A 27027-nucleotide genomic window follows, 5' to 3' on the forward strand; every position below is an offset into this window, starting at 1 on the left:
CGAAAAAGAAGCTAATGAGTCCAAGAAGCAGCAAGAAATATTAAAACAGAGTCAAAAAGCTGAAAATATAAATAGAGGAAAATGTAAATTATTTCATAGCAAAAACAACTAACCTGGAAAAGAAGTTGGGGAGGGAAAAAATGAGCCATTAGGCTATCTGAACACCATGACTGAAAAAAGAACCTAGATGTCACATTTCAAGAAATTTTAAAAGAAAACTACCCAGATCTCTTAGAAAAGTAAGGCAAAATGGAAGTAGAAAGAATCCACCAGTCACCTCCTTGAAAACAAAAACAAATGAAAACTCTTAGGAACATCATAACCAAAATCCAGAGCTTCCAGGTCAAAGGGAAAAAAAAAATACTGTGATCAGGCAGGGGAGAAAAAGGTATAGAGGAGCTACAAACATGATCACACGTGATTTAGCAGCCATTGCTCTAATGAAGGAGAGAACTTGGAATATGATATTCCCGAAGGCAAGGGACATGGGCTTAAAACTGAGAATTACTTAACCAAAAAAAATGAGTAAAATGCTACAGAGGGAGAAAATGGATCTTTAATGAAATAAAAGACTTTTGAGCGTTCTTGATGAAAAGACCAAAGTTTCAGAGAAACTTTGATGTTCAAACATAGGAGTGAAGAGAAACATAAACAGATAAATATGAATTAACAGTGATTATTTACAATTATGTTTATCCTTTAAACGAGGATAAAGTACTTACATTCAAATGTGGGTAGATAATACTTGTCAAATACAGATAGATAATACCTATTATCAATAGGGTTCATAGAGGCAGTCCAGTTATATGAAGCCTGGGAGTGGTTCTGTTATATCTTGATGTTAAGAAAAGAATGGAAAAAAAGGGGAAGAGGAGTACATTGGGGGAAGGAGGGAGGAAGGAATGTTAGAGAAAATTATCTTATAATCAGGATGCGAAAGTAGACATCTGCACAAATGAAGGGTAGGGGTGACAGCTGACACCTGTTTTTCTTTAATTTTTAAAAATTTTTTATATTTTTACACTCTTTTAAAAAAATTTTCATTTTTTAATATAAATTTATTTATTTGTAGTTTTAAACATTCATTTCCACAAGCTTTTGAGTTCCAAATTTTCACCCTGTCTCACCCTCCCCCCACCCCAAAATGGCATGCATTCTGAATATCCCTTCCCTTAGTCTGCCCTCTTTTCTTTCTCTCGCCCCTTCTCTTATCCCTTTCCCCTTCTATTTTCCTGTAGGGCAGGATAGACTTCTGTACCCCATTTCCTGTATTTCTTACTTCCCGATAGCATGTGAAAACTTTTTTTTAATATGTTTTTAAAACTTTGGTTCAAATTTCTCTCCTTCCTCCCTGCCCACCCACCCTCATTGAAAAGGCAAGCAACTCAATATAGGTTGTACATGTGCAGTTATGCAAAACACTTCCATAGTAGACGTGTTGTGAAAAACTAACTCTATTTCCCTTAATCCTATTCTGCCCTCTCATTCTATTCTTTCTTTTGACCCTGCTCTTCCTCAGAAGTATTTACTTCTGATTACACCCTTTTCCAATCTGCCCTCCTCTCTATCATCCCCCTGCTCTCTTGTCCCTTCTCCCCTATTTTCTTGTAGGGTAAGACAATTTCCATACCCAATTGAATGTGTATGTTATTCCCTCCTTAAGCCAAATCCTATGAGAATAAGATTCACTCATTCCCTCTCACCTTCCCCTGCTTCCCCTCCACTGTAAGAGACTTTTCTGTTTTTCTTTGTGAGATAATTTACCCCATTCTACCTCTCCCTTTCTTCTTCTCTGAGTATAATCCTCCTCATCCCTTAATTTTATTCTCCAGATATGACCCTCTTATCTATCTATCATCTCTACTATCTATCTATCTATCTATCTATCTATCTATCTATCTATCTATCTATCTACATATACATTCATATAATTTTTCCTCCAACTACCCTAATGCTGACAAAGGTCTCATGAGTTATAAATATCATCTTTCCATGCAGGAATGTAAACAGTTCAATCTTAATAAGTCTCTTATGATTTCTCTTTCCTGTTTACCTCTTCATGTTCCACTTGAGTCCTGTATTTGAAAGTCAAATTTTCTATTCAGCTCTGGTCTTTTCATCAAATGCTTGAAAGTCCTCTATTTCACTGAATGACCATTTTTTCCCCTGAAGGATTATACTCAGTTTTGCTGGGTAGGTGATTCTTGGTTGTAATCCTATCTCCTTTGCCCTCCAGAATATTATATTCCATGCCCTGTGGTCCTTTAATGTAGAAGCTGCTAAATCTTGTGTTATCCTGATTGTGTTTCCACAGTACTTGAATTGTTTCCTTCTGGCAGCTTGTAATATTTCCTCCTTGACCTGGGAACTCTGGAATTTGGCTATATATTCCTAGGAGTTTTCCTTTGGGGATCTCTTTCAGGAGGAGATCTGTGGATTCTTTCAATTTCTATTTTGCCCTCTGGTTCTAAATATCAGGGCAGTTTTCCTTGATAATTTCTTGAAAGATGATGTCTAGGCTCTTTTTTTGATCATGGCTTTCAGATAGTCCAATAATTTTTAAATTCTTCTCCTGGATCTATTTTCCAGGTCAGTTGTTTTTCCAATGAGATATTTCACATTGTTTTCTAATTTTTCATTCTTTTGGATTTGTTTTACAGTGTCTTGATTTCTCATAAAGTCACTAGCTTCCAATTGCTCTATTCTAATTTTTAAGGAAGTATTTTCTTCAGTAGCCTTTTGGACTTCCTTTTCCATTTGGCCAATTTTTCTTTTTAGGGCATTTTTCTCCTCATTGGCTTTTTGGACCTCTTTTGCCATTTGGGTTAGGCTATTTTTTAAGGTGTTATTTCTTCAGTATTTTTTTGGGTCTCCTTTAGCAAGCTGTTGACTTGTTTTTCATGATTTTCTTGCATCACTCTCATTTCTCTTCCCAGTTTTTCCTCTACTTCCCTTACTTGCTTCTCAAAATCCCTTTTGAGCTCTTCCAAGGCCTGGGACTGGTTAATATTTTTCTTGGAGTCTTTGGATGTAGGAGCTTTGACTTTGTTGTCTTCTGGTTGTATATTTTGATCTTCTTTGTCACCAAAGTAAGATAATATAGTCTGACTCTTTTTGTTCTGCTTGCTCATGATCCCGGCCAATTATTTGAGTTTTAAACTCTTTGTTAAGGTAAGAGTGTGCTTCCGATGTGGAGAATGTACTGTCCCAAGCTTCAGGGGTTTGTAATGTTTTCAGAGATACTTGTAGGGACCTGTAAATTTTCAGTTCTTCAAGGTGGTATGATCAAGGGTGAGGTGTATACTCCTTTCCTGGCCTGTGACCACAAGTATTCCTTTCTGTCCTGTAACTGTGAGGAGGGGTTCCTCTCCACAGCCACTACAAGCTCCACCACGCCAGCATTCCTCCTCACCCCAGCACTCAGAACTGTGACCCAGATCCAAACAAGGGCAAAGCAAGAGATTCCTGCCTCAGCACTGGCAAAGAGATCCCTGAAATCCCTCTCTGATCAGCCACTGGATTCCCCCTCAGTCTGTGGGCTGGAAGTTTGTGAAGCAGCTGCCCCCCCCAGGACCACGCTCTTGGGGAATGAATCTGAGACCCTGCCTTCCTTTCTCAGCACTGACAGAAACAGACTTTTCCCACTGACCTTCTAAGTTGTCTTTGGCATTAGTAGGTTGAGGAGTCTGGAAACCTCCACAGCTGCCCGTGACTCACTGCTCTGAGGCCTGCTCCAGGTTCACTGCGGCCTGCACTCCCACGCTGTACTCCCAGCCCGGCGCAATACACCTTTCTGATCAATCATCCAGGTTGTCTTGGGCTGGAGATTTGTTTCGCTCTGTCTTTTTGTGGGTTCTGCTGCTTCAGAATTTGTTTAGAGCCATTTTTTATGAGTATTTGGAGAGGTTTGGGGGAGAGCTTAAGCAAGTCACTGCTTTCACTCCACCATCTTGGCTCCACCCTGACACTTGATTTTCACTCTAATCTGAACTGGTCAAAAGAAAAAAAATGCAAGCAAAACAAACCCTAAAGGTATACACGCATACATACATATCAATATATATTTACATATGCATGAACAAGTTATGGTACATAAATATTATGGAATACTATTGTGCTGAATGCATATCAGCATAATGACAAACTAGATTTCCAGCAGATTGATGATGAAACATGTTACCCATCTCCTGAAGGACTCAGGGTGAAGAATGGAACAATATTTTTTTGGTCACAGACATTTGTTTTGATTATCTAGACATGTTTTTCGTAAATTTTATTTTCTTTGAATTTTTAATTTGGGGAGTGGGAGGGAGAGATTTTGGCATGAGAGTATGAGAAGGTGGATCTTGGCTGACTAAAAAAAATTTTTATTTTTGAAAGAAAAGATGTGAATAAATCAATATTAATAGAAGGTTTTTTTTGGTGACAGAAAGAAAAAAAGTGGGTGCCTATTCATTAGGGAATGGCATAATTGTGGTATAGGAAATGATGAATATGAGAAATTGATGTAAACATAGGAATACTTATGTGAACTAATGAGGAGCAAAGTAAGAACAAAGAAACATATGTACAATGATAAAACTAAATAGATGGAATGATGAAATGAAACATGGTGTAATGATAACTCTTCTTTTGTTCATTAGAGGTGAGGAAAGATGTGTGTAGAATGTTATGTTGTCGCACATGTTCAGAGTGTTAGTTGGTTTTGCCGAATTTTTTTTTCATGTCATCTTTGTTATAAGAAAAAGCCTTGCTGGTTGGTGAAAAAGATATATATTTTTAAAAAATGGAATGAAAAAGCAAATTATATTGATAAAACTTTTTTATTTTTTAATCACAGAAGTATCCAAAATTAGAATGGGTTTTCATAGATGATAGTGGATTTCCTCCTCACTAGTAATCATTAAATAAAGTGTAGATAGTTACTTTGGGACATTCTTGTAAGGAGGATAGGTTCAGGTTGGACCAAATCAGAGGTGTCAGACTTCTGGCCTATCAGCTATAAATGGCCTACAAATCTTCCAAGTATACCTGAACCGATTAGATTAAAATGTAATTGGAAAATGTTTAACAAAATAAATAAAAATGTAACATAACATAGATAATGTTTGTGGTTTTGAAAGTCATTATGTGTCCCACAGGGATCCTTTTCAGTTTAGATTTGACACCGCCAGAAAAGATGACCTTTAAGGTACTTGCCAACTGTGGGATTAGGTTATGGTCATCTGGGGCAAATGTAAGCTTTCTTCCTGAAGGAGGAATCATATGGCTCCTACTGCTTTTGGAGATTTTAGATTCTTGTGAGCTCTCATAACTCTTGGAATGTGAAATGGGCTGGGATGATAGAGGTCTTTTAAATTATGTTAGGCCAAATGGTATTGTATCCTCAAATGCTAGGTTCTTCCCTAAAGCAGTTTTATTTTAAATGTACCTTCTTAGAGCTGCATTGCTATTGATATGTTTGTGTACAAGATTAGGTTATTTAGATACTGTAGGAAAATGTGAGGATGTCCTCAATTACTGCCTTGTCACCCTAAAAATAAACATAGAGAAGTTCGTGGAAGAAGTAACCTTGGAAGTGAGGTATGTTTCAGGGTACTCTGTGTTAAAACTCTTCAACTTATTTAGTAATCATGGCATCCCTAAAAGCCACAAGCAGATATGATTAATAATATTATTTTCCTTTTTTCTTCCCAGTGTTTACAGATTTGTGTTTATGTTCATTTAGAGCCAAAGTGATATAGCGAAAAGAGCATTATAGCTGGATTTGGTCTGAGTTCCAGTTTTACTATTTATACCTTGGGCAAATAATTTTGTTTCTCTGAACCTCCATTTTCTCATCTTTAAAATAAGGAATAATAAATAATGTTCACACCACGTTCTCTACATAGGTATTGCACTGGAAGTACTTTGTAAATTGTGAAGTGATAGAGAAACACAGCAGTGTTGTTTTCTGTCAACTAGTTTGAAAATAAATGAGACCATTTTTCACTTGATATTTTTCTTCTCATTAGTTGTTTTCACCTTTTTTACTGAGTGTGTGCATCTATCTGTATATACATATATGTATATATGTATGCATATATATAAAATACACACATGCACATATATATGCATATATATATATGTATGCATATGCTATTCAGAATTATGTTACATAGATACACTCAAGGCCTGTGCATTTCATTTTTGCAATATGCCTCAAATTCACCACCTTGTCTACTCTAACACTTTAGTGCAGGTCCTCATCACCTCATGCTTGGACTTTTACAGTAATTCTCTGGTGGGTCTGCCTGCCTCAAGTCTGTCCCCACTCCAATCCATCCTCCATTCAACCATTGATTTTTTTTAAAAGTGAAGGTCTAAGCATCTAACCATCCTACTCAGTAAACTTCAGTGATTCCCTACACTTCCATAATAAAAAAAATGCTATTTAGCATTCAAAGCCCTTTCCAGTCTTCGTACACCTTATCCCCCAAGATGTACTCTTTCATTCAGTGACACTGGCTTCCTGGCTGTTCCATGAAGAAGACACTCCCATATCTTGGCTTTAGGCACTTTCTCTGACTTTCTCCCATGCGTGGAATGCTCTCCTTCCTTCATTCCAACTACTGACTTCTCTGGCTTCCTTTAAGTCCAAACTAAAATCCTGCTTTCTACAGGAAATCTTCTCTAACCCCTCTTAGTTCTAGTGCCTATTTCTGTTAAGCATATGTTTTGAATGTAATTCCACAGACAACATAAATATTTGCTGTATATATAATATTAAAAGATTTAATCAATATGGTATAGCAGCATTGGGATCTTTTTTATTCTCATATTGTGACTGAAAACATGTTATTGATTTTCAGGAAAGAGAAAAAATCAGCAAAAAAATCAGTTGTTAAGAACATTGATATTGACTTAATACAACCTAAATGAACACTTTATTAAAGTAGCATTATTCAGCCAATAGTGCCCTTAAAAATGATATTTTTAAATCCTTCATTTTGAATAATACAGCTTTTTCATCCTTTACCTGGAAACTTTGTGGCTTCTTTGGCACATTTCTGAAGTTTTATGATTTGTAAGTTTACTTTAACATAAAACGTATATGTTGTGTGTTAAAATTCATGATTCAGTTTTATTAGTTAATTTATTATTTGTAGACCTGCAGTTTCTTAACAGATGAAAGTAGAATACTCCTATTTTATTAAAGTAGTTACTAAACTTTTTTGTTGTTGATTTTTTATTAGGAAACCATGAATTTGATTTTGGTGTGGATATTTTGGAAGAATATAAGAGACAAATGCATTTCCCATGGCTTCTCAGCAATGTATATGACAAATTTACTTCAGAACCTCTTGGACATGGCACAGTTAAAAAAATAGTTAATTGGAACAATATAACAATTGGCTTAATGGGACTAGTGGAAGAAGACTGGCTAGATACATTAGCCACAGTTAGCAAATCAAATCTAAACTATAAAGATTATGTTGAAGTTGCTAATCAAATATCTGTTGAACTTAAAGAAGAGGGAGCAGATCTTATCATTGCAATTACACACATGAAATGGATAAATGATACCCGACTTGCCCAAAAAGCTCAAGGAATAGATCTTATTCTAGGGGGCCATGACCATGAATATGGAATCAAGAAAGTTAATGACACATGGATTGTGAAAAGTGGATCTGATTTTAGGAACTTGACAAAGATAAATATAAGACGCTTTGGGGCATCTTTTCAATATATATTTGAAAAATTGGACATTTTGAATCATTTGGAAGAAGATCCGCATATTAAAGCAATAGTAAAAGATTATACCCAAAACCTACAGGTAAATATTATTTTATCATGGACATTGTCTTGGAAATCATAGATCAGTTTAACAAAGCCTCAAAGGTAAATGTTATCACACAGTCACTTCAAAGAACATAAAATTCCTAACAATTAACATAGCTCTATGAGGAGATAATCGTGTCATACCAATTTAATTCTATGAAGCTGGAAGAGCATGGTCTTGATTGTATTATAGTTAGATTATGAACCAATGGGTTTAAAGGATATTCTTAAGCAATAGTTACCAATTAATCAATGTAAGCTTTAGGTGTCATTTTTCATGCTGTGTGACAGGAATTGGTCATGATACATATTCTATTCATTAACTTTTCTGATGTACTAGATGAAGGGAATTAAGTCTATTCCTGTCACAGTTACAAATGATGCTGAATTAGACATAGTTATTAATACTCTAGAAGAATTCTGTGAAATTAAAAATGATCCTAATCTGGGTCATTTGATAGAAAAAATGGCTCTACCTAAAATAGGATGAAATGAGGATAAAAGGCAAAGTAATAGAGCAAGAAACAGAAGATAACCAACATTAGCTATAGGGTTGGAAAGAACTAGCTAGACAAAGTACTGAACAAAATTGATTATTTTATGTGTGTGGAAAAATCAAAATGATATTTGAAGTCATGAAATTAAATGAAAAAAATCAAAATGATCTTGTACATTACAAGAACTGGGAAAGTAGCCCTTCCTCTTTAGTCTTCTTTTTAGAGAATTATGTTCAGTTTTGATCTAAATGGTTTAAAGATAATGTGAACAAATTGTAGACTTCAGAAAAGATTAAAAGACAAGAAAAGACTAAAAGATGGAAAATAGATTTTCCAAACAAAGGTTAAAGGAATTACTTTATTGATTTAGAGAAGAGAAGGTAAATTTGAGTTTGCTGTTTAGATTCTTAATGGTAGCAATGTTTGTCAGTTCCATAAATCCAGAAGAACAAGCAAAAGAAAATGGAATTTAAGAGGAAAATACATACAAATGGGCTGCTACCAGAGATTTTGAATCTCTAACTCTGGAGATCTTCTAGCTCATAAGTCTTGGGTGTTCCAAACCTTTTCTACTCTCAAGTCATCTAGGTCACTCCTGCCACCTCTGAGCAGATGATCTCACCTTCTACTTTATTGAGAAAACTGAGGCTGTCTGTCATGAGGAGAATGTAAGCTTCTTGAAGGCAGGTACTAGCTTGTTTTTTTATTTGTATTTCAAGTGCTTACATACCTGGCAAATAGTAGTCACTTAATAAATTGATTCATTAATTGATGAGTTCTCTCATTTTTCATGCTCTATATATTCATGTTGGAGGTGATACAGTGTTGAAAGCTTCAAGGGATAGCTTCACAAGAAATGTCAGTGAGGAGCTAATAACCTAAGAATGGGGGAAAATCATGGATGATATTGATATTCCTCAAATGGGACTGAGAGAATATCAACTAGTCAATCATATGCTTGCCTTCTTATTTTTATAAAAATTTTTGAGAATGTTCTACACATGTATTGAAGTTATTTTTCTTGATCAAAATATGAAGAGGGAAACAAGCAGGCTTTTGCAAATGATTCTTTACCATAAGTTAAATCTTTGTAGAAAGTTACAGAGAATAGAATATTGTACTATGATTAGTTTTTGAAATGTATTTTTACTTGATAGTGAAAAGCACAACTCTAACTATCCTTCAACAAGGAGTCTATCATGCATCTATTAAGATCTTAGAAGAATACTTGACAAATACAACTATAGTGATAATTCTTTTCATTGTAGGTGTGCTTCAGTAATATTTTGCAAAAGCCTACCTATCCATATTTTCATCAAGAATATCCTTAAAATATGTATAAAACATTCTTATAAAGATAAGAAAGAAGGCATATGGTTCAGTAATTATTGAAGTCCTGTATCATTAACTGCCTATTGGCAGTATTCAAAGTAGATGTTTTATAGATATCTCAAGTTAAACATGTTAGAAATAGAATCCGTTATATTTCCTGCAGGCCCATCCTTCTTCTGAACTTCTCTATTTCTGTTGAGGGTGCTATCATCCTTCCAGTGTCACAGATTTGCAACCCTGCCATTATCCTTGACTCCTCATTCTCTCTTACTTTGTTTATTGAATCAATTACTAAATCTTGCTATTCCTGTCTTTACATCGCTCATAGCTGTCTCCTTTCTACTACTTGTGTAACCACAAACCTTATATTAACTCTTACTTGGACTGTTGCAGTGGCTTCCTGATCTTTCTCCTTCAAGTCCCTCTGCACTCCAGTATAGCTACTAAAGTGATTTTCCTCAAGTGCAAGTCTGACTGTCACATTTTCCTTTTCATGTAATTCTAGTAGATACCTAGTGCTTCCAGGATAAGATAAAAACTCTCCTTTTTTTGACTTTCAAATCCTTTAACAACCTGGCCCTAGCCTATCTTTCCAATCATTATACATTACTTCCCTTCCTGCACCATACTGCCTTGCTAACCTAGGCTTCTTGCCGTTTCTTACACATGGTACTCCATCTCAGATCTCTTTACCTTTACATGGATTTTCCCCCGTTCTTACAATGCTGTCCTGCCTCACTTTTACCTTATAGAATTCCTTACTTTATTCAAGTTTTAGCTCAAGCACTATCTTCTGCATGAGACCTTTTCTAATTCCCTCAACTGGAAGTGCCCTTCCTCCCTAACCTACCTTATATTTATTTTATATTATTTCTGTTTACAGTGTTTATATATGTATATATGTGAATGTACACATGTATACAAGTTGTCTTTCCCAATAGAAAGTGAGCTCTTCAAGAGCAGAGACTATTTTGCCTTTATAAATCCTATTCCTAGCACAGTGCCTGGCACATACTAGGTATCAATCAATTAATTAATTATTAAAGCAAGGTATAGAACAAGAGATATAGTTTCACCAAAGGTATTCACTGTTGTCATGGAGGATGTTTTAATTTTGAAATGGAAGAGATGCTTTGTAAGTGGTAAGGTTCTTCAGATGCTTCTTTTTTATAGATAATGTTCTATCAATTGCCTCAAGCCACAGAACATTATAGAGTACCCTTAATTAGATTTATGATTATTAAAGAAATCTACCTAATGATCAATATAGAAAAAACTAAAAGGACTAAAAATGCCTGTGTTTTAGATATGACATACAATTTTATGGCCAGTCCATTGAGTTCCTGCTGGAACTCTGGTTAAAGTTTGGATGCTTGGGGTAGGGGAAGGAGGAAGGACCTTCACTATCCCCCTGTTTCTGCTAGTCACCTAGATGTGTGTAATAAATGATCTAAGGTGTGTGTCATTTAGGAAATATATTATCTTAAAAGTATTTTGGGTTAGTCATAAATGAGAGATAACAGATTTGACAGCCTGAGTGCTGTACTGATTCCCTCAGAGTATAAAAAAAATGGAAAAAAAACTTGGAGGAAGATCTGTGTGGGATAAAATAAACAAGAATAAATAAATTGTGGAATAAATAAACAAGAATTACTTAGAGATAGTAGACCCAAGTGGTTTGTGATTAGGACCATTAGCTAGAATAAACATATCATTGAGATCATAGGTCTGTTAAAGTATTGAAAATTTTCTGGGGTCTCCAATTCCCCCAATTAGAATGTGCATTCTTAGAGAGAGGGCCTCATAATTATTTTTATGTCAGCAGTACTTATCATACTGTCTTGTAGATGATAAGTAGATTCCTAATAAATATTTATTTAACTGAATTGAACATGTGTTTTTCTATTTCTATCGGTTAAGAAGTTTTCTTTCTCTCAAAGTTGGGCCAGATAACTTTGCTAGGTTCAATTCAATAAATTCAGTGAATATATATGAAATGCCTACTATGTGCCAGGCACTGTGCTGTACATTAGGGTTACACATGTAAGGATGAAAAGAGAGAGAGAGAGAGAGAGAGAGAGAGAGAGAGAGAGAGAGAGAGAGAGAGAGAGAGAGAGAGAAGAGCGAGAGCGCGAGAGCGAGCGAGTGTGAGCGCAGCAGTGTCATGTGTTGAGAAGCCCATCTCTGGCCAGGACCTCAAAGGGAGACTAAATAGACATCTCTGGCCTCTTCTTCCTCTCATCCTTCTCCAAAGGAGACTTTCATTCTCCCAAGAGAGGAGGCAGGAAATTGGGGCAAGAGGTCAGTCACCCTGCTCTCCTCATAGAGAGGGGGTACCAAGCTAGAAGTATATCTCTCTGCTCCTTTAAATATTGTTCGTCTGGGGGATGTGATTGGGTTCCATCTAACTTTTGATTGCTTTGTTATTTGGAGCAGGAAAGGGGACCCCAAGCTCTATATCCAAGGCTTGATCACTTCCCTACCTAATACCAGTTCTACAATGAATACACATAGAAAATAGTGAAGTAGTCCATTCATCCAAATCGTAGCAAAACAGAAATCAGGGAAGATATATATAGGAGAATGTATAGTAGACAACACAACGTGAAGAAACTCTCCCTTTGGGTATGAGATAACTCAGCTCAACCAAGAGAGAGGGTCCTGGATCTTGCCCAAGGGAAAAACTCCAGAAGTTTTAGAGCAGCAACTTAGGAATAGGAACATGATGGAGATTGCCAACTGCTCTCATATCTTCCCAGATTCTTGACTGAGATTCAGGCTGAGAACTGAAGCTGTCTGTCTCTCACCAACTCCACCTTGCCCCTCACAGTGGACAGGGCCTTCATTTCCACCAATAAGGAGAGAGTGCCAGTCCAGTGGGCTTTGGGATGGGGTTACCCAAATTTTAAAAAGGCAGTCCTTTGCACAAAAGGAAACTAAAAAGTGTAGGGGGGAGTGGAGTACCAGGGGTACCCAGCACAGGGGCATCATGTTTCGTGGCATCCAGACCAAGAAGAGCTACAGATGGATAAAGGAGAGTTATCTGTAAAGTCTAGATCTAGCCCTCTATAAAGGAAAGCTTTGGGAATGTAGTGCTTTACCCTCTACTCTCCTAATCAGCAGGGACAAGAGGCTGAACGAGTTGAGAAATGTTGAATATTAAAAATTAATGTCGAGATGATGAGATTTTAGGTGATCAGCTCTCCTTGGTGGGGCATGCTGTTTCCTGGAGTCTAAACCAAGCATAGGGTAAATCCCTTTCACCTTCATTCCTTTCTTTTCTTTTACCTGTATCTCTACCTTCCTCTAAAGCATCTCTTATCTGTATGCTGTAGCAGGGTCTTAAACTATGTCTAAAACTAAGTAACTTTACCATTTCTAACTATTACCACTATCCTGTCTTCCATTTTTGTAAATTTGAGCCCTGCCCCTCACTGTTAATATCTAGCTAGTTACCAAGTACTATTGATTCTACCTCCACATCTCTTAAATCTTTCTTCTCTATTCAATATTACCATCCCAGAAGAGGCCTTCATTACCAACCAGTTGGTTGTCATAACATTCTGGTGGGTATGTTGGACTCCCTCTCCCTTCCCTCCAATTTGTCTTTCATATCACTCCCAAAATAACCTTATATGTAGGGGTGCTCAGATCATTTTGTTATTCAGAAATCATTAGTGGTTCTCTATTGCTTCCTGAGTAAAGTTTAAATTCCTTTGTCATCCAAAGCCCTTTCCAATCATTAGAGCCTATGTCACATGTTTTCCTCTACATATTCCACATTTCAGGGAGCCAATAATAGGAAAGAAGATATTTTCTTTTCTCTTTATCTCTGGTCCCTCAAATCTCTGCTAGTTTTTGTTTAATGATTATTCAAAAGGTTCCCTTGATGATTCACTATAGGAGAAAACTGTTTTTGCCTGCTTTGTACTTAATATCTGGAGCTGAAATCCTGTAGTGTCTTCAGAGTCACTAGAATTGTCTCAGATATTCTGGGCGCTGTAAAAGTGAGCCTAAGACATGGATATTTTATCTGTAAGGTTATTTTCAACCCAAGCGGGTTCAGAAAGTATATAAAACCTTTCAGTTTTTTAGACCTCTGTTAATCAAGTTCCCCTTTACCCTGGATCGTCTCAGGTTTGATTTGATCAACAACTCTTCCTGAGTATCTTCCTGAATCACTTGGAATTGTCAGAGGACCTGAAAATTCATCTTCCCCTTCAGAGTATGAACACTGAATGTGGATACAGAGTGTGGGAGCTCCCAAACTCATCATGGTCCCAGCTTGAACTTTTCTGGGCTATGGGACAACGTGAAGCAATTGTATGAAAAATTTTACTTTCCAAAATAAATATTGGAAGTGCTAAATCCATCCTTGTTCCTTGTCCTGTTAGTTGGATCTTAGGACCTCCTTTTGGGTCAAAAGATGAAGTTGTTTTATGATTTATCTACGGTCCTAAAGAATGAAGGTAAACTCATTTTTATCAGCCATTACAGGTTTCCGTAAGATAAGATTAGAATTCTATTTTCATGGGTACTCTTAAGGAGAAATTTAGAAAACTTTGAGTAGATGACATTAGTAACTATAAATAAAATAATTTCTACTTTAATTTAATATGTGGTCACCATGGTGTAATGGAAAGAATACTAGCCTAGAGACATTGGTTCTAGTTTAGACTCTGCTAGCTATGTGTCCTTTAGAGAAGTCACTTAACCTTTTAATGACTCAGTTTCTTCATATGTAAGGCAATGGATTTGCATATCTCAGATTACTTTCAGTTCTAAAAGTATATGGTTTTTTTACTTGAAGAAAAACTCACGTTATTTTAATATTTTGTATAAATATAAAAACTTTCTGTCATGTTATAAAAATAGTTTTTCTCAAAAGTCTTAATGGTGTCATATAAAAGGGCTTGAGCAGTATTGATTATCATACATAAAATAGTTATAGAAAATATCATTTATTTTAATACCTACAGTTTTTACAAATATTAAATGATAGAAAAATCAGAGGATATAAAGAAAAATCAGAGGATATAAAGAAAGAGGTTTAGACGGTGTTAATCACACATGGAGCAATTTCATCCCCAGTTCGGTGTGTTTACTTTTCTGGTTTTTAGGACTCAAGATTTATAGTATTGTTCCTACATTACCTTCAGTAATTTTTTGGTTTCTCAGTCATCGTTTAATGAGGATTTAACTCTTAATCTGTAAATTCATCATCAGTTTACTAAACAAATACTTATTGAGCACTTACTGTTACAAAGTGTCTTACACTTCAATGTCTGTTTTATTTTATTTCTTTTCACAAAATGTCATACAAAATAGAAAGAAATGAAAGTATAATCGTAACTTTTACTTGATCTACTGAAAGTCTGTCATTGACATAATTCATCTGCCAATAAAAAAGTACTTTTAGAAATAACATTTCTAATAAGGTATTTCTGGTATAGGTCAAAATAAACTAATAACTCTTTAAGGAAGAAACACATTGGCTTTAGTGATTAACATACTTTAAAAAAAAGCTTATCTTCCCATATATAGAAAGTATTTAACCCAAATTTGTAGGCCTGCACATTTTTTATTAGCTTTGGAAAGATATTTCCTATATAATATCGCATTTAATAGCATCAGGCTCCTAAGGAAATAACATGCTAATGCTGTAGTATTTTAATAGTTAGAAATGTGTGTGCACAGATTGACAGTTTAAATTCAACCTGATTTCTTTCAGCCCATAGATATGTGGATCCTTCATTTTTATAAATCAGATTTAGTAAGATTCCACTTAATAGGCAGAGATGTCCAGCATACTTAGCTGTTCAGGATAGCTATCAACCTGAAAGTAATTTTTAAAGCCTCTAAACATAAGAAGTGACAAGAGAAGTTAAAGAACCAAAGACAGGAAAATGATGGATGGTCAGAGTGTCATCGAGTGGTTAAAAAAACAGAAGCGAAGTGAGTCTGGTTAGTGGACAGCATAAAGGGAAGTTCCACCTCTGCCCAAGCTCAGTGGTGCCCCAGCCTGCTGGGAAATGGCAGGTACACGACAGTGAAGAGAAAAGAAAAGTTGAGGGGAGAGAGAGCAGTGACAGACAGGGTCAGCGAATAACAGACATGGTACCAGGGCTAGAGATGAGGAGAAGCACCAAAGGCAGGAAGTAACAGGGAAAACAGAGAAAACAGAGAGTGTCCCAAGGTGGGAGAAAGAATAGCATAACAGCCTAAGAATGATAAATATAGAATTAAGATGCCTCCAAAACACAATAGCCCTCAGTGGTATTACTACATGTCACAAAAATTGGGTATAATATAATGCCCCTGAGTCAAGAAAAGATTTCATTATATTTAATGTGCAATGTTTAATAAGGCAAGAAAGTGTATAATTTGGTTAAGAAAAATTTCCATCTTTAGTAGTTAAAAAGGTTTTAGAATTTACAGAATTAACCTTTAGTTATCTAGAAATTTTGTTCATTCTTTAGCCATTTTTGATAACTGAGGTATGAACAATATATAATTTCTTGTAATATGTACTGAAGAAAAGCATTGTTGGGATTCTTAAATATATGTCTATGTTAATAGTTTCTCTTTTCCTGTCTTACTGTCCACATTTCTGAACATTTTATATAGCATAAGAAAAAATACTACATTGGCCCTTGTTTCACAATTATGTTGGTATTCTAATGCTCTATATATTCATTACTGTGCTCCCTTTGAGTGTTTTGGAGTAAGGATTATTAAAATATAACCTTAAATGCCGGAAGGCTGAGTAATAATTGTCCTTTGTTAAGAAATTTGATAAGCTAAATGATCCTGGTCAGTAAGGCTCTTCCTATTCTGGCCTGAAAATAAAGCCCTTTGTTTGTCCTGTAAATCTAGTGATTTATCTACTTTTATGATAATCAGAAATTTGGTGTCTATTCTACCTAAAACTTTCTGTCAATAATAGAGATGGAATAATAATATGTTTAGTGAATTTAACAAGAAATATAATGTATTTGACAGGAAAAAAGTTAGGTGACATTGCTGAGATCCTGGCTAGGCAGCAGTAAAACTTAGGCAAGATTTTAGGCTATAAAAATCTTGAAGAGTATTTGTGGGAAGGTCATTGCATACATATAAGATTGCAATAAAGATAAAATTGGAGGAATGAAAATGTTCATGGATTGGCATCAGAAAACTGAGAAAGGAAGATAAGTCAACATCTTAGTATCGTTAAATGTAATACCTCTGCTATTCCAGGGGCAGATTCCAGGATGAAAGCCCAGAAAATATGCTTTTGTCTAGTATTTTGCCATCTTAGTGTTTGCCTAGACTTTTGGCACCTCTGTCCTGGTTCTTTGGAACTCAAGTTGGTTTCTTGGAAAACTTCTCAGAACGATGACTCTAATTTTGTCGTAGGTGTTCATAGGACCACCCTTGGTTTTGATTTACTTATTAGGAAATGGATCTCCTGTCAATTTTTCCTGGATCTGGAACAAAACTGGTATCTAATGGGAATTTCTAAAACCTGAGTGTTTATTAGACAGGTCTAGTAAACTAGCATACTAATCTACTTAGTTTCTAACCCTATGCAAACTCTCAACCTAGGAATTTTCTGGAATATGTTACAATGTTTAGGAAGCACTGGGATCTAGAGAGTAAAAAGGACATAAACTATTCTGTTTTGAACTTGAGAGAGGTTTATTTTAAAAGGAAAAAAGACTGATAGAAAAATAGAAGAAATAAGTGAATTTTAGATAGCTCTTTCTTTTTCTTTTAGTATATGTTAAAAGAAGTTCTCTGTCCAATTGACATGGAATTAGATGGACGTGCAATTACTGTAAGAAGATCAGAGAGCAACCTGGGAAATCTAATAACTAATGCAATGTTGGAAGCTACTCATGCTGATGTAGCACTACTTAATTCAGGTGGTTCTATTATTTAACTTTTTAAAAATGTTGATCAAATTTCAAACTGATTTTAAATTGAATACATGTGTTGGTCAAGCTTCATACTGTTATTTGGACTATTATTAATAAATGTAAAATTGCTGTTCAGAAATACCTTCTGTCACTTCTGTGGGATCAGATTTTAATTTGGTATACTTTTGCTATGCTAAACTATATCGATTTAGAATTAATAAGTAATTTATTGTATTTGTAAACTTAAACTTCACTTTCTCTTTGATTTGACTTTTGCTAATAATAAGAATTTTGTATTTAATATATTATATTTTCCATAAAGATTATTATGATTCTCCTAAAAGTTGTAGATTTTGAACTTGGTGTACAGAAGTCTTGTTTGAGAATCATTAGATTTGAGGTGCTTTTGGATAACTTGAGAAACTTAATTTAACTGAGAAATCTCAGTACAACTACTCTTCTGTCCCATTATCTTTACTTAATCATGTGATAATAGGGAATTAGAAAGCTAGATTGGTTTCTTTAAGCTGAATAGTGAATCTTTGCTTCTACTCTGTACCCTAAAAGTGGCTTGTCCTGTAAATTTTTCTTTGTGTAGTCACTGGGGGCCCTAAGTTGAAGCTGGGATCTCTGCATGATTTTTACCTTAGAAGAAAATGAGAACCAACCTGGTTTTGATGAGGACTGTTAACAATATATTATATAATCCAGAAACCTAGATAATGGCTTGGCTGTTCTGAGTTACTTCTGAGTTGAAAAATGCTGTAATTTCCTGATGATATCATTTAGCATTTGCCTTACGTCAACCTCTTTAAAAGCCCTTTTCCTCTAAGGACAGAAGAAGCAATGATTTTAAGCACCCACACAAGAAATTTAGGCTTGAGATAGAGAAAAATACCCTATTTTCAATAATTATTTGCATATTAGAATGACTTACTTGGAAAGGTTGTGGAATCTCTTCCTGTAGAGGTATTTAAAAAGTTAACTTCTTACCAGTTTGGGAAGCTTTATGTGTAGTAGGGGAAAACTGGAGATTTAAGTCCCTTTTATCCCTAGCAGTCAATGATAATCAGACATAAAGATTATTAGATAGTTTTTAAGTATAACTTTCTTTTAAAATAATTGTGATGTAGTTCTCAAACTGACAAATTTGGGGAAAATAGTGGAGAAATAGTGGGAAAGCACATTCCTGACAGTGTGGTGCAGAGAAATCTGAAATGTTGAACTTTATGGAATCATTGAGTCGAGTCTTTTTCTGTTAAGAATCAAATCAAGAAGTATATTGTTTTTTACTGTAACTATTATAGGTACTCTTCGTTCTGATCGAATACATCCAGCAGGGGATTTCACTTTGCATGATCTTTTGGCTATTCTTCCCATAGTGGACCCAGTTCTAGTTGTCAGAGTAACAGGTGCACAGCTGCTTGAAGCACTTGAAAATGGGGTTTACAAATACCCAGATCTTGATGGGAGGTATGTATAATATATTTCTGCCAGCTGTCCTTATATTTGGAATAATGTACATGGAAAAATGTTGTAAATTTTAGGATGCTTTTAAAAAAGTGGTTTTATTTTCCATTTAATTATTTTTAGTTAGAGTATGAAATTAAATATATGTAAAATTAAATACATATTAGTCTTTGAAAGAGATGCTTGTTTAAATTTAGCTGTGACTATTGAAAGCCAGAGACCAGAAGGTCTAAAATACTCTCTCAGTGAGCAAAATACTTGATCTTCTTGCCAAATGAAGAGAGATGGTAGCCAAGGGTAACATTTGTTTAGAGTACAAGATCATTTGCAAGACATAACAGAGTGTAATGAAAGATTATGGATAATAACACATCATAAAATAACAAAAAAGCATTTGGAAAAGATGCTAGAAAGCTTGGAATGAGACCCAGCAAAGCCAGATCATTCTGAGAACATTTGTAGATGAAACAGAGGATAATGGATATGTGTGAAATGGAACAGGTCTTCCACTATTTCTGTGGTGATTTGTTTTTACCATGAAAGACAGTAGAACCACTGCTTTTGGACTTCATCACATGAGTACCTGTTGAACTATCTGAGAAAATGTCAGGGTCATTTAAAAAGATGAAGACAAGAAACAACTCCAGAATCTTCCATATATACATATATATAATATATAATATATACATATATGCATATATATATATATATATATATATATATACATATATACATACATACATACATATATATATTTGTTTTGGTTCGGCAATAACACAATTTTAAATTCACTAAGAGCTTGATTTTTAAGAAGACTTAAAGGGGAAGATTACACAAGAATAAAAAAGACCATCGATCTATTTTGCACTATTACCAAAAAACATCAGTTTAGGAAGTATAAGCAACTACTGAACCATATACTTATTTTCATATCTCTCTAAAATATGTATGTGAATGTCCTATATAAGTATCAAGGCATATTCTTGATGAAAATATGAGGAGACAGATTTTCACAGAGTTGTTTGTTTTTGTTTTTGAAGTAAGAACATCTTACAGGTATATAATTGACTAAGAGATACAGAAGATAGAAAACACCATTGTATCTAAAACTATAGAATGAGACTGGTGAGCATGCTAGTTTTCTTGCTAGTTGATTTTTAAAAAATGATTTATAGGGCAAAATGTACCTTTTAAAGCTATTTTTAAAAAAAGTTCTTTTCCATGAATATGTTAAAATAATATGATATTCCATAATAGATATGACCATTAAGATAACTTTCTTCAAAGATATGTGAAATATCAGCCCCTGTGAAATACTAATATATATGTTAACTAAAAGTATTTGTCAATATCATGGAGGATAACTTGGGCAAATCCAGACTTTTTTTGTCAGTTGACACTGAGGCTTTCCAGATACTCTGGTCTACAGATTTCTTTATGGTCATTTTACATATCAAGCTGGAAACACTATAGATCTTCAAGCAAAGGCTAAATGACTTGTTCACCATTAACATAGAGGAGAGTCTTTTGCAAGTATAGGTTAGGTAAGATGACCTCTGATGTCTTTTCCAGTTTTGAATACTGACATTGAGTGCTGTCTTCATTCTTTTCCCCTTCTAGCCCATCTTTCACATCATTGACACCGCTCCCCCTTATGAATATATATAGTTTTATACAATTCCTGTGCTTAAAACCCTTCACCAACTACCAAATAAAGTTCATCCTACTTATCCTGGCATGCAAAGTATCCACATTCTTCCACCACACTATCTTTCCAACTTTATATTTCATTCTCCTATATTTAAGTGTCCCACACTTTGGACAAACTGAACTACTTGCTGATCCTCCCCACCACGCTATCCTCAGTACATGTTTTCCAGTTTCATTCCTCCATTTTTTTCCCCAACTCCACACCCTTTTGCCTACCTGTTAAATTTCTATCCATTCTGTAAAGTTCAGTTTCAGTACCATCTTATCTTCTTCATGAAACCTGTGATCTTACAGTTAGTACCAGCCTTTCCCTGCTGAGTCCTTACAGCGCTTTGCAGGCACCTCTATTAGACATATAGATATTTGTATATGTCATCTTTCCCTAATGGAAAGTATATCCCATTGGTTCAGAAAGTATACCTTTATATTTCCCAGTATCTAACATAATACTGTGTACACAGTAAAGACAATAAATAGCTGTTGAATTTACTTTAAAGAAATCCCTCATAAATTTGCCTTGTTGTCATTTGCCTCTTTCCTTTTAAGATGAAACAATAAAGCTATAAAACTTATATAAACCAGTAAATCTTGGTTGCCTTTCTATAAAGTTGATTTAACAAGTTGACTTTCCAACATTCCAGAGAATCACCATTTTCCCTTGACATGGGTACCCTTTGACTTATTTGCATTATTGCAAATAAATAACTATCATTTCTGTGTAACTAGCTTAGTGAACTACAAGTATCTACTTGTTAGCTTGTATCCACTCTTTTAATTTGCACTGTTTGATTTTCCTGATGCTTGTAGGAATTTGTGCTAGCCTATTTGCAGTGTAGCATGTTTGAAAATATATTAACATATGAAGAGGATGCTTCTTTGCAGCAGTGACACCGGGTTATAATTTTCTCTAAGTTCTTCATATTATTTGAATTCAAACAAAATTCCAGGCATGAATAACAGTAAAATCCCAGAAATGTGTAGGGGCCAAAAATCCAAATAATGCATCTATGGCCTCAGATGTCAATGTACAAATACACAAAGTCTGAGTAAGAAGGAAAACGAATTATAGCTTCTAACTCAAGGAGGCAAATTCAACATCAGATGTATCACTGAGACTTGGTAGAAGAGGACACCTAACTAGACTATGGCTCTGGAGGGGCATTATTATTCAAATAATAGATTAAAGAAGTTTCAATTGTATATTAAATAAGATATCCATATGAGGAAATCCAGGAACATGGGTGGGGGGAAGAAGGTAGAATATGATGGAGAGCCATTAGATGAAGATGAACAGAGACAGAAACAAAATCAGTTCTATTATCAGAACATATTATAGACCAGAGGTATGAAACATGCTGCCCTTACAGCACCCACTCCTGAGTACTGCTCAAAACAGACTGAAATGTAATTGGGAAGTATTTAATAAAATAAATAAAAATATAATAGGACATAGATAATATTAATATGTAGTTTTCTAAGTCAATAAGCAGCTCTAGGGATCCTTATGTAAGGTTTTGTGGCTCCTGTTTCTATTTCAGTTTGACACCACTGTTATAGACCACCTGGAAAGAAACGAAATAGATGAGTTCAGGAACCAGATCATGGTCTGAGCACAGAGACACGATATGGTACATAGAGATTTTCTTCACTTACCCTGATTTCTGCTAGGTTTTTCTTTATTCTGTCAAAAATAGAATAGTAATTTTTTAACTTGCGTTGCTTTGATGATTATTTCATACTTCAAAAGGTAGAGGAACTTCTTTATCTGATTTTTACCAACAAAGAGAAATGAGTTCTTGGGGTGCAATTGTTGAGAACCTTGTAGGCATGCAACTAGTCCATCTTGAAAGTTGTGATAGAAAAAGAAAAGAAAGCCAGACTTTATTTGACATACTGTTTAGATTTGGGGAGAAAAGATTTCAGAGTTTATAGAGAAATGATAGCTAGAATTTTATGGACTAAGATTCTTCAGAGGAAATCAGTCCATGCTCAGGAAAGAATTTCTAAGGAGACACACACACACACACACACCCCAAATTCTTGGTGGGGAGAAAGGGGATCCAGAGAGCACAGGGAAGTCATTAATTCAGAATTTTAAAAGACTATGAAGAAGCTAGAAGCAAGGACAGGTAATAGAAGATGAATATATGGGAGAGTGCTAAAGCTTGGGATGAAATGGGGATAGTGAGGAATTTCAAAGTTCAGAGAGAGAGAGAGAGAATGAATGTAAAGATATTTTGGGAAAAAGAGCATCAAGGAAGGGATATGAGTGTAACTTGGAATGAATGGAATGATAACAAATTATAGAGAGAAGACAGAGCTCCTCAGTTGTTATTACACTTCTCTTGTCTCTTGAAGGACTGCAGAATCTCTCCTCTCCAATCTATCCTCCATACAGCTACCAAAGTGATAGACCTAAAGCACAGGTTGGATTATTTCATTTCCCTGCTCCTTAAACTTCAGTGACTTTCTGTTATTACCTCTGGGATCAAATATGGATTCTTCTGCTTGGCATTTAAAGTCATAACCTGACTGCAGCCTACTTTCTAGCTTTATTATGTATGATTCTGCACACACACACACACACACACACACACACCAGTCTAGTCAAACTAGCCCTTCTTCTGTTGCTCACACTTGACATTCTATCTTTTGTCTCTTTGTCTTTGCACAAGCTGTTTCCGTTTTCTACAGTGCCCTCCCTACTCATTTCCACCTTTGATCATCTATAGTTTCCCTCAAAACACACTTCTCACATTATATTCTAGAGAAGGCATTTCTTGCTCCCCCAGCTACTAATGCCTTCTACTGAAATTACTTTGTATTTATTTTGTATATATATTTGTATCAGCTTTTATGTTGTTTCCCCTCACAGAATGTAAGCTCCTTGAGGGTAGGGACTGTTTCATTTTTGTTTCTGTATCCTCAAATCCTGCACATAATAAGCACTTAATAAAGCATAATTATTGGTTAGTCAGCCTACAAAACCATAGGTCCCTGGTACTTTGACAACTTTTTCTTGCTCAGGAAAATGATTTTTGTAATGAATAGGATATAACACAAATGGCTAATACGGAGTTGATAACCAGGGTAAATAGGGAGATAAGAGAGAACCTCGCTGCCCTTGATATGTTTGTCACTGGACCAGAATGTACAGATATGATTGATTGCTGAGCCCCTGCTAATGGTCTTTGAAAGATGATGATGGAAAACAGGAGACATATCACAGGTTTGGAGAAGGGAAAATCTTCTGATTTGTTTAAAAGAAAAGAAAATGGAATCACATAAACTCTAGGCCATTAAACTTGACTTTCATTTCTAGACAAAAATTCTAAAACAGATTATTAGTGAATATCTAGAAAAATAAGGCATGATTATGGAGTCACTGTGCCTTAATCCATAACAGTTCATGCCAGACTAGACTTGTTTCCTTTTTTGATGGTTAACTAGATTTGTAGATGAAAGGAATACTTTATATAGCTTATCTAAATTTCAGTGGAACATTTTTTAAAAGTCTCCTATGCAACTCTAGTTGATGTGATAGAGAGATGTAAGTGAGAGGATAAATGCATTTACAGGGGATTTGGAAATGGTTGAATGGCTAGACCCAAAAGGTAATTGTTAATAGTTGAGGTCAGATTTGAAGGGATTCTCCAGTGGAATGTCTCAGGGATTTGAATTTGAGCTAGTGTTGTATAACCTTTTTAACTAAAAGATTAGATGACATATGTATCAGATTTGCTAGGACGAATAACTAAAATTTAGATGACAAGATCAGGATCTAAAAGATTTTGACAGACTAGAACACTGGGTCAGATCTAAAAAGATGAAATTTAATTGCAATAAATGTAAAGCCTTACACCTGAGATTAAACAAAATTCGTAAGTATGAGAGAGATATGACTAGACAGCAGTTTATCAGAAAAAGATCTGGACGTTTTAGTGGCTTGCAAGCTCAGTAGTAGTTAAGAATTCTGTATAACAACTAAAAAAGCTAACTATCTTAGACTGTCTTCTATTATGGTCAGACCATATATGGACTCTTGTGTCTAGTTTGGGATGCCACATTTTAGAAAAGACACTGATCTGCTGGAGAGCATTCAGAGGACTATCAACATGCTGAAAGGCATGGAAATTGTGTTGTTTAAGAATCAGTTGAATGAATTAGGAATGTTAGCCTAGACAAACAGATTAAAGAGAGCTGTCATATTCCCTTTAAGTGTTTAAAGTACTGACTATGTGGTAGAAATATTAGACTATTCTGTTTGGCTCCAGGGAGCAGAATGAGAAATAATGCACAGAAATTGAAAGAAACAGATTTGGGTTTGATGTAAGGAAAAACTTCCTAAACAGTTTTTTTTGAGGGTCCAGAACTGTGATTTCATCATTACAAGGAACATCCAATGAGGAGACCGTCTCTACTAGCGCAGAGAGACAACCTGTAGTCTTCAGTTTCCTGGGTCATAGGGAGGTTAAGGGACTGGCCCAGAATCACGTGGTTACTCACTGTAAGAGGCAGAGCTTGATCGTAAGAGGTCTTGACTGTGAGGTCACTTATCCAGCCCCTGCATCTGCAGGATCTTAAGGCAACTCCTACCCATTTTGTATAGCTCTAACTTTAACAATTCAGAGAATCATAGAATCTTTTACTTGGAAGCTATCTGGAAGGTCATTTGGTCTAATACATACTTGAATAAGAATTCCACCTGACTCATACCCAACAAATGAAGCCTTTACTTGAAGACCTCATTTAAAATCATTTAGAACTAGCCAAAAATTTCTAGATACAAATAAATAAATTTATTTTCCTAGATATTTTACAACCTTTCCTTGAGTAATTCTAACAGTTAAAGCTATTCATAATGACAGTGACTTGTCTTAGGACCTGGTAGTGGATTCTTCCCACTGGAGGTCTCCAGTAAAAGGCTTCACTTGTCTGCCATTATGTAGAGAGGATGCTTACTTAGATACGGGTTAAGTTAGAGACCTCTGAGGTCCCTTCCAATGAAAAGATTCTGTGATTCTTAAGTTTGATGTATGATGTATGTATGATGAATTAACATTCTCATGAAATCCCCCATGTAATGACGTATTTTGAATAACATCCTATCCATAGGCTTAATCAGTAACATAATATTAGGTGGTAAGAAGTGGCAAAAATACTACTAGGCAATAACCCTGCTTCCTTAGGCAGCATTCTCTAATTAACTAGGTATAGAATGACTTTGCTGTATTTAGGTAAACCTATGATTCTGATGCAATTTTTACCTGCAGCTCTAAATTCTGTGATCTCATGAAGATGACAGAATCAATTAGAAAACATTTGTTTGTCCATTAGATTGTGCTATATAAAGATGGGTGAAATATAAACTCCTTCAAGAGCTCTGCTAAGGTGATTTTTTTTAATTACAAAAAAGATTTAATAAGAACATACATTATCAGCATACACAAAACAGTCAATCTGACATTCTGCTTAAATTGCTGGGGACTTGAATCACTGGCACCTGCCAGGATAAAAGCAAGTATTGCCAGAGTTGACAGGTTTCTGTGATTCATCAGCACTGTAAAACTGTTCAAATTATATATGGTATGGTCCGAGACAAGTTCTTTAAAAATTTTCCTAATTATTTTTTGACACATCATGATTAAGTCACTGTTTTTTTTTTTTGACTAGTTATAACTGTCCTTTTAAATTTGTATATTTGAAATACCAAAGCCACATTTCCAAAAACGCCAAGACCAGTCAACCACTTTGGCATTTAAAAACCTTTTGCCACCTTAGTGAGAAGTGAGCCAAAAAGGGTTATCTTCAAAACTTTTTACTGAGAATCACTCATACTCAACAGAGATGAATTATGTAGTGCTGTTTATGCTCCACTTTTCAATATCTCAGAATTTTCAAGAATTTTTAATGGCTATACTTTTTCAACTTTAGTATTGTATGAAAGAGATGAAGCAGTATTATACAGATTCGTTGACTTCTATTTATCCGTTTTTAAAATGGTGTATCTTCTCTTTTAAGGCTAGCAGAAACTTCTTTTTCCTTTCACTAGAACAATATTGGAATCCATATTGTACAATAGCTTCCACAATATAACTAGCTCTTTGTATTGCTTGAATATATCTTATTGCAAAGGTATTTCATGGCTAAGTTTCTTACTATGTCGTACAGAGGGAATTCCAGGCTGTTGAGGTGATTTTTGTCCACATCCTCAACCCTAATGTACAGATTTTATGCTTTCAAGGACTGAAGTATTAAAATGTAGGTGGCTGTTTGCTCCCCCCTCCTTTTTAAAC

The 27027-nt window shown here is 35.2% G+C and overlaps 1 protein-coding gene across 1 annotated transcript in view; it reads left to right on the forward strand.

The window, feature by feature from the left end:
- LOC110222359 (snake venom 5'-nucleotidase-like) overlaps positions 1–27027 on the forward strand; it is a 76688-nt gene that overhangs the window by 23594 nt on the left and 26067 nt on the right. The window contains exons 3-5 of the mRNA XM_021007297.2: positions 7236–7816; positions 17410–17557; positions 18859–19024. Coding sequence (XP_020862956.1) covers positions 7236–7816; positions 17410–17557; positions 18859–19024 — 895 coding nt within the window. The remainder of the gene's footprint in view (positions 1–7235; positions 7817–17409; positions 17558–18858; positions 19025–27027) is intronic.

Source organism: Phascolarctos cinereus, unplaced genomic scaffold (genome assembly GCF_003287225.1).
Source record: "Phascolarctos cinereus isolate Bilbo 61053 unplaced genomic scaffold, phaCin_HiC Scaffold_4;HRSCAF=312, whole genome shotgun sequence".
NCBI lineage: Eukaryota > Metazoa > Chordata > Mammalia > Diprotodontia > Phascolarctidae > Phascolarctos > Phascolarctos cinereus.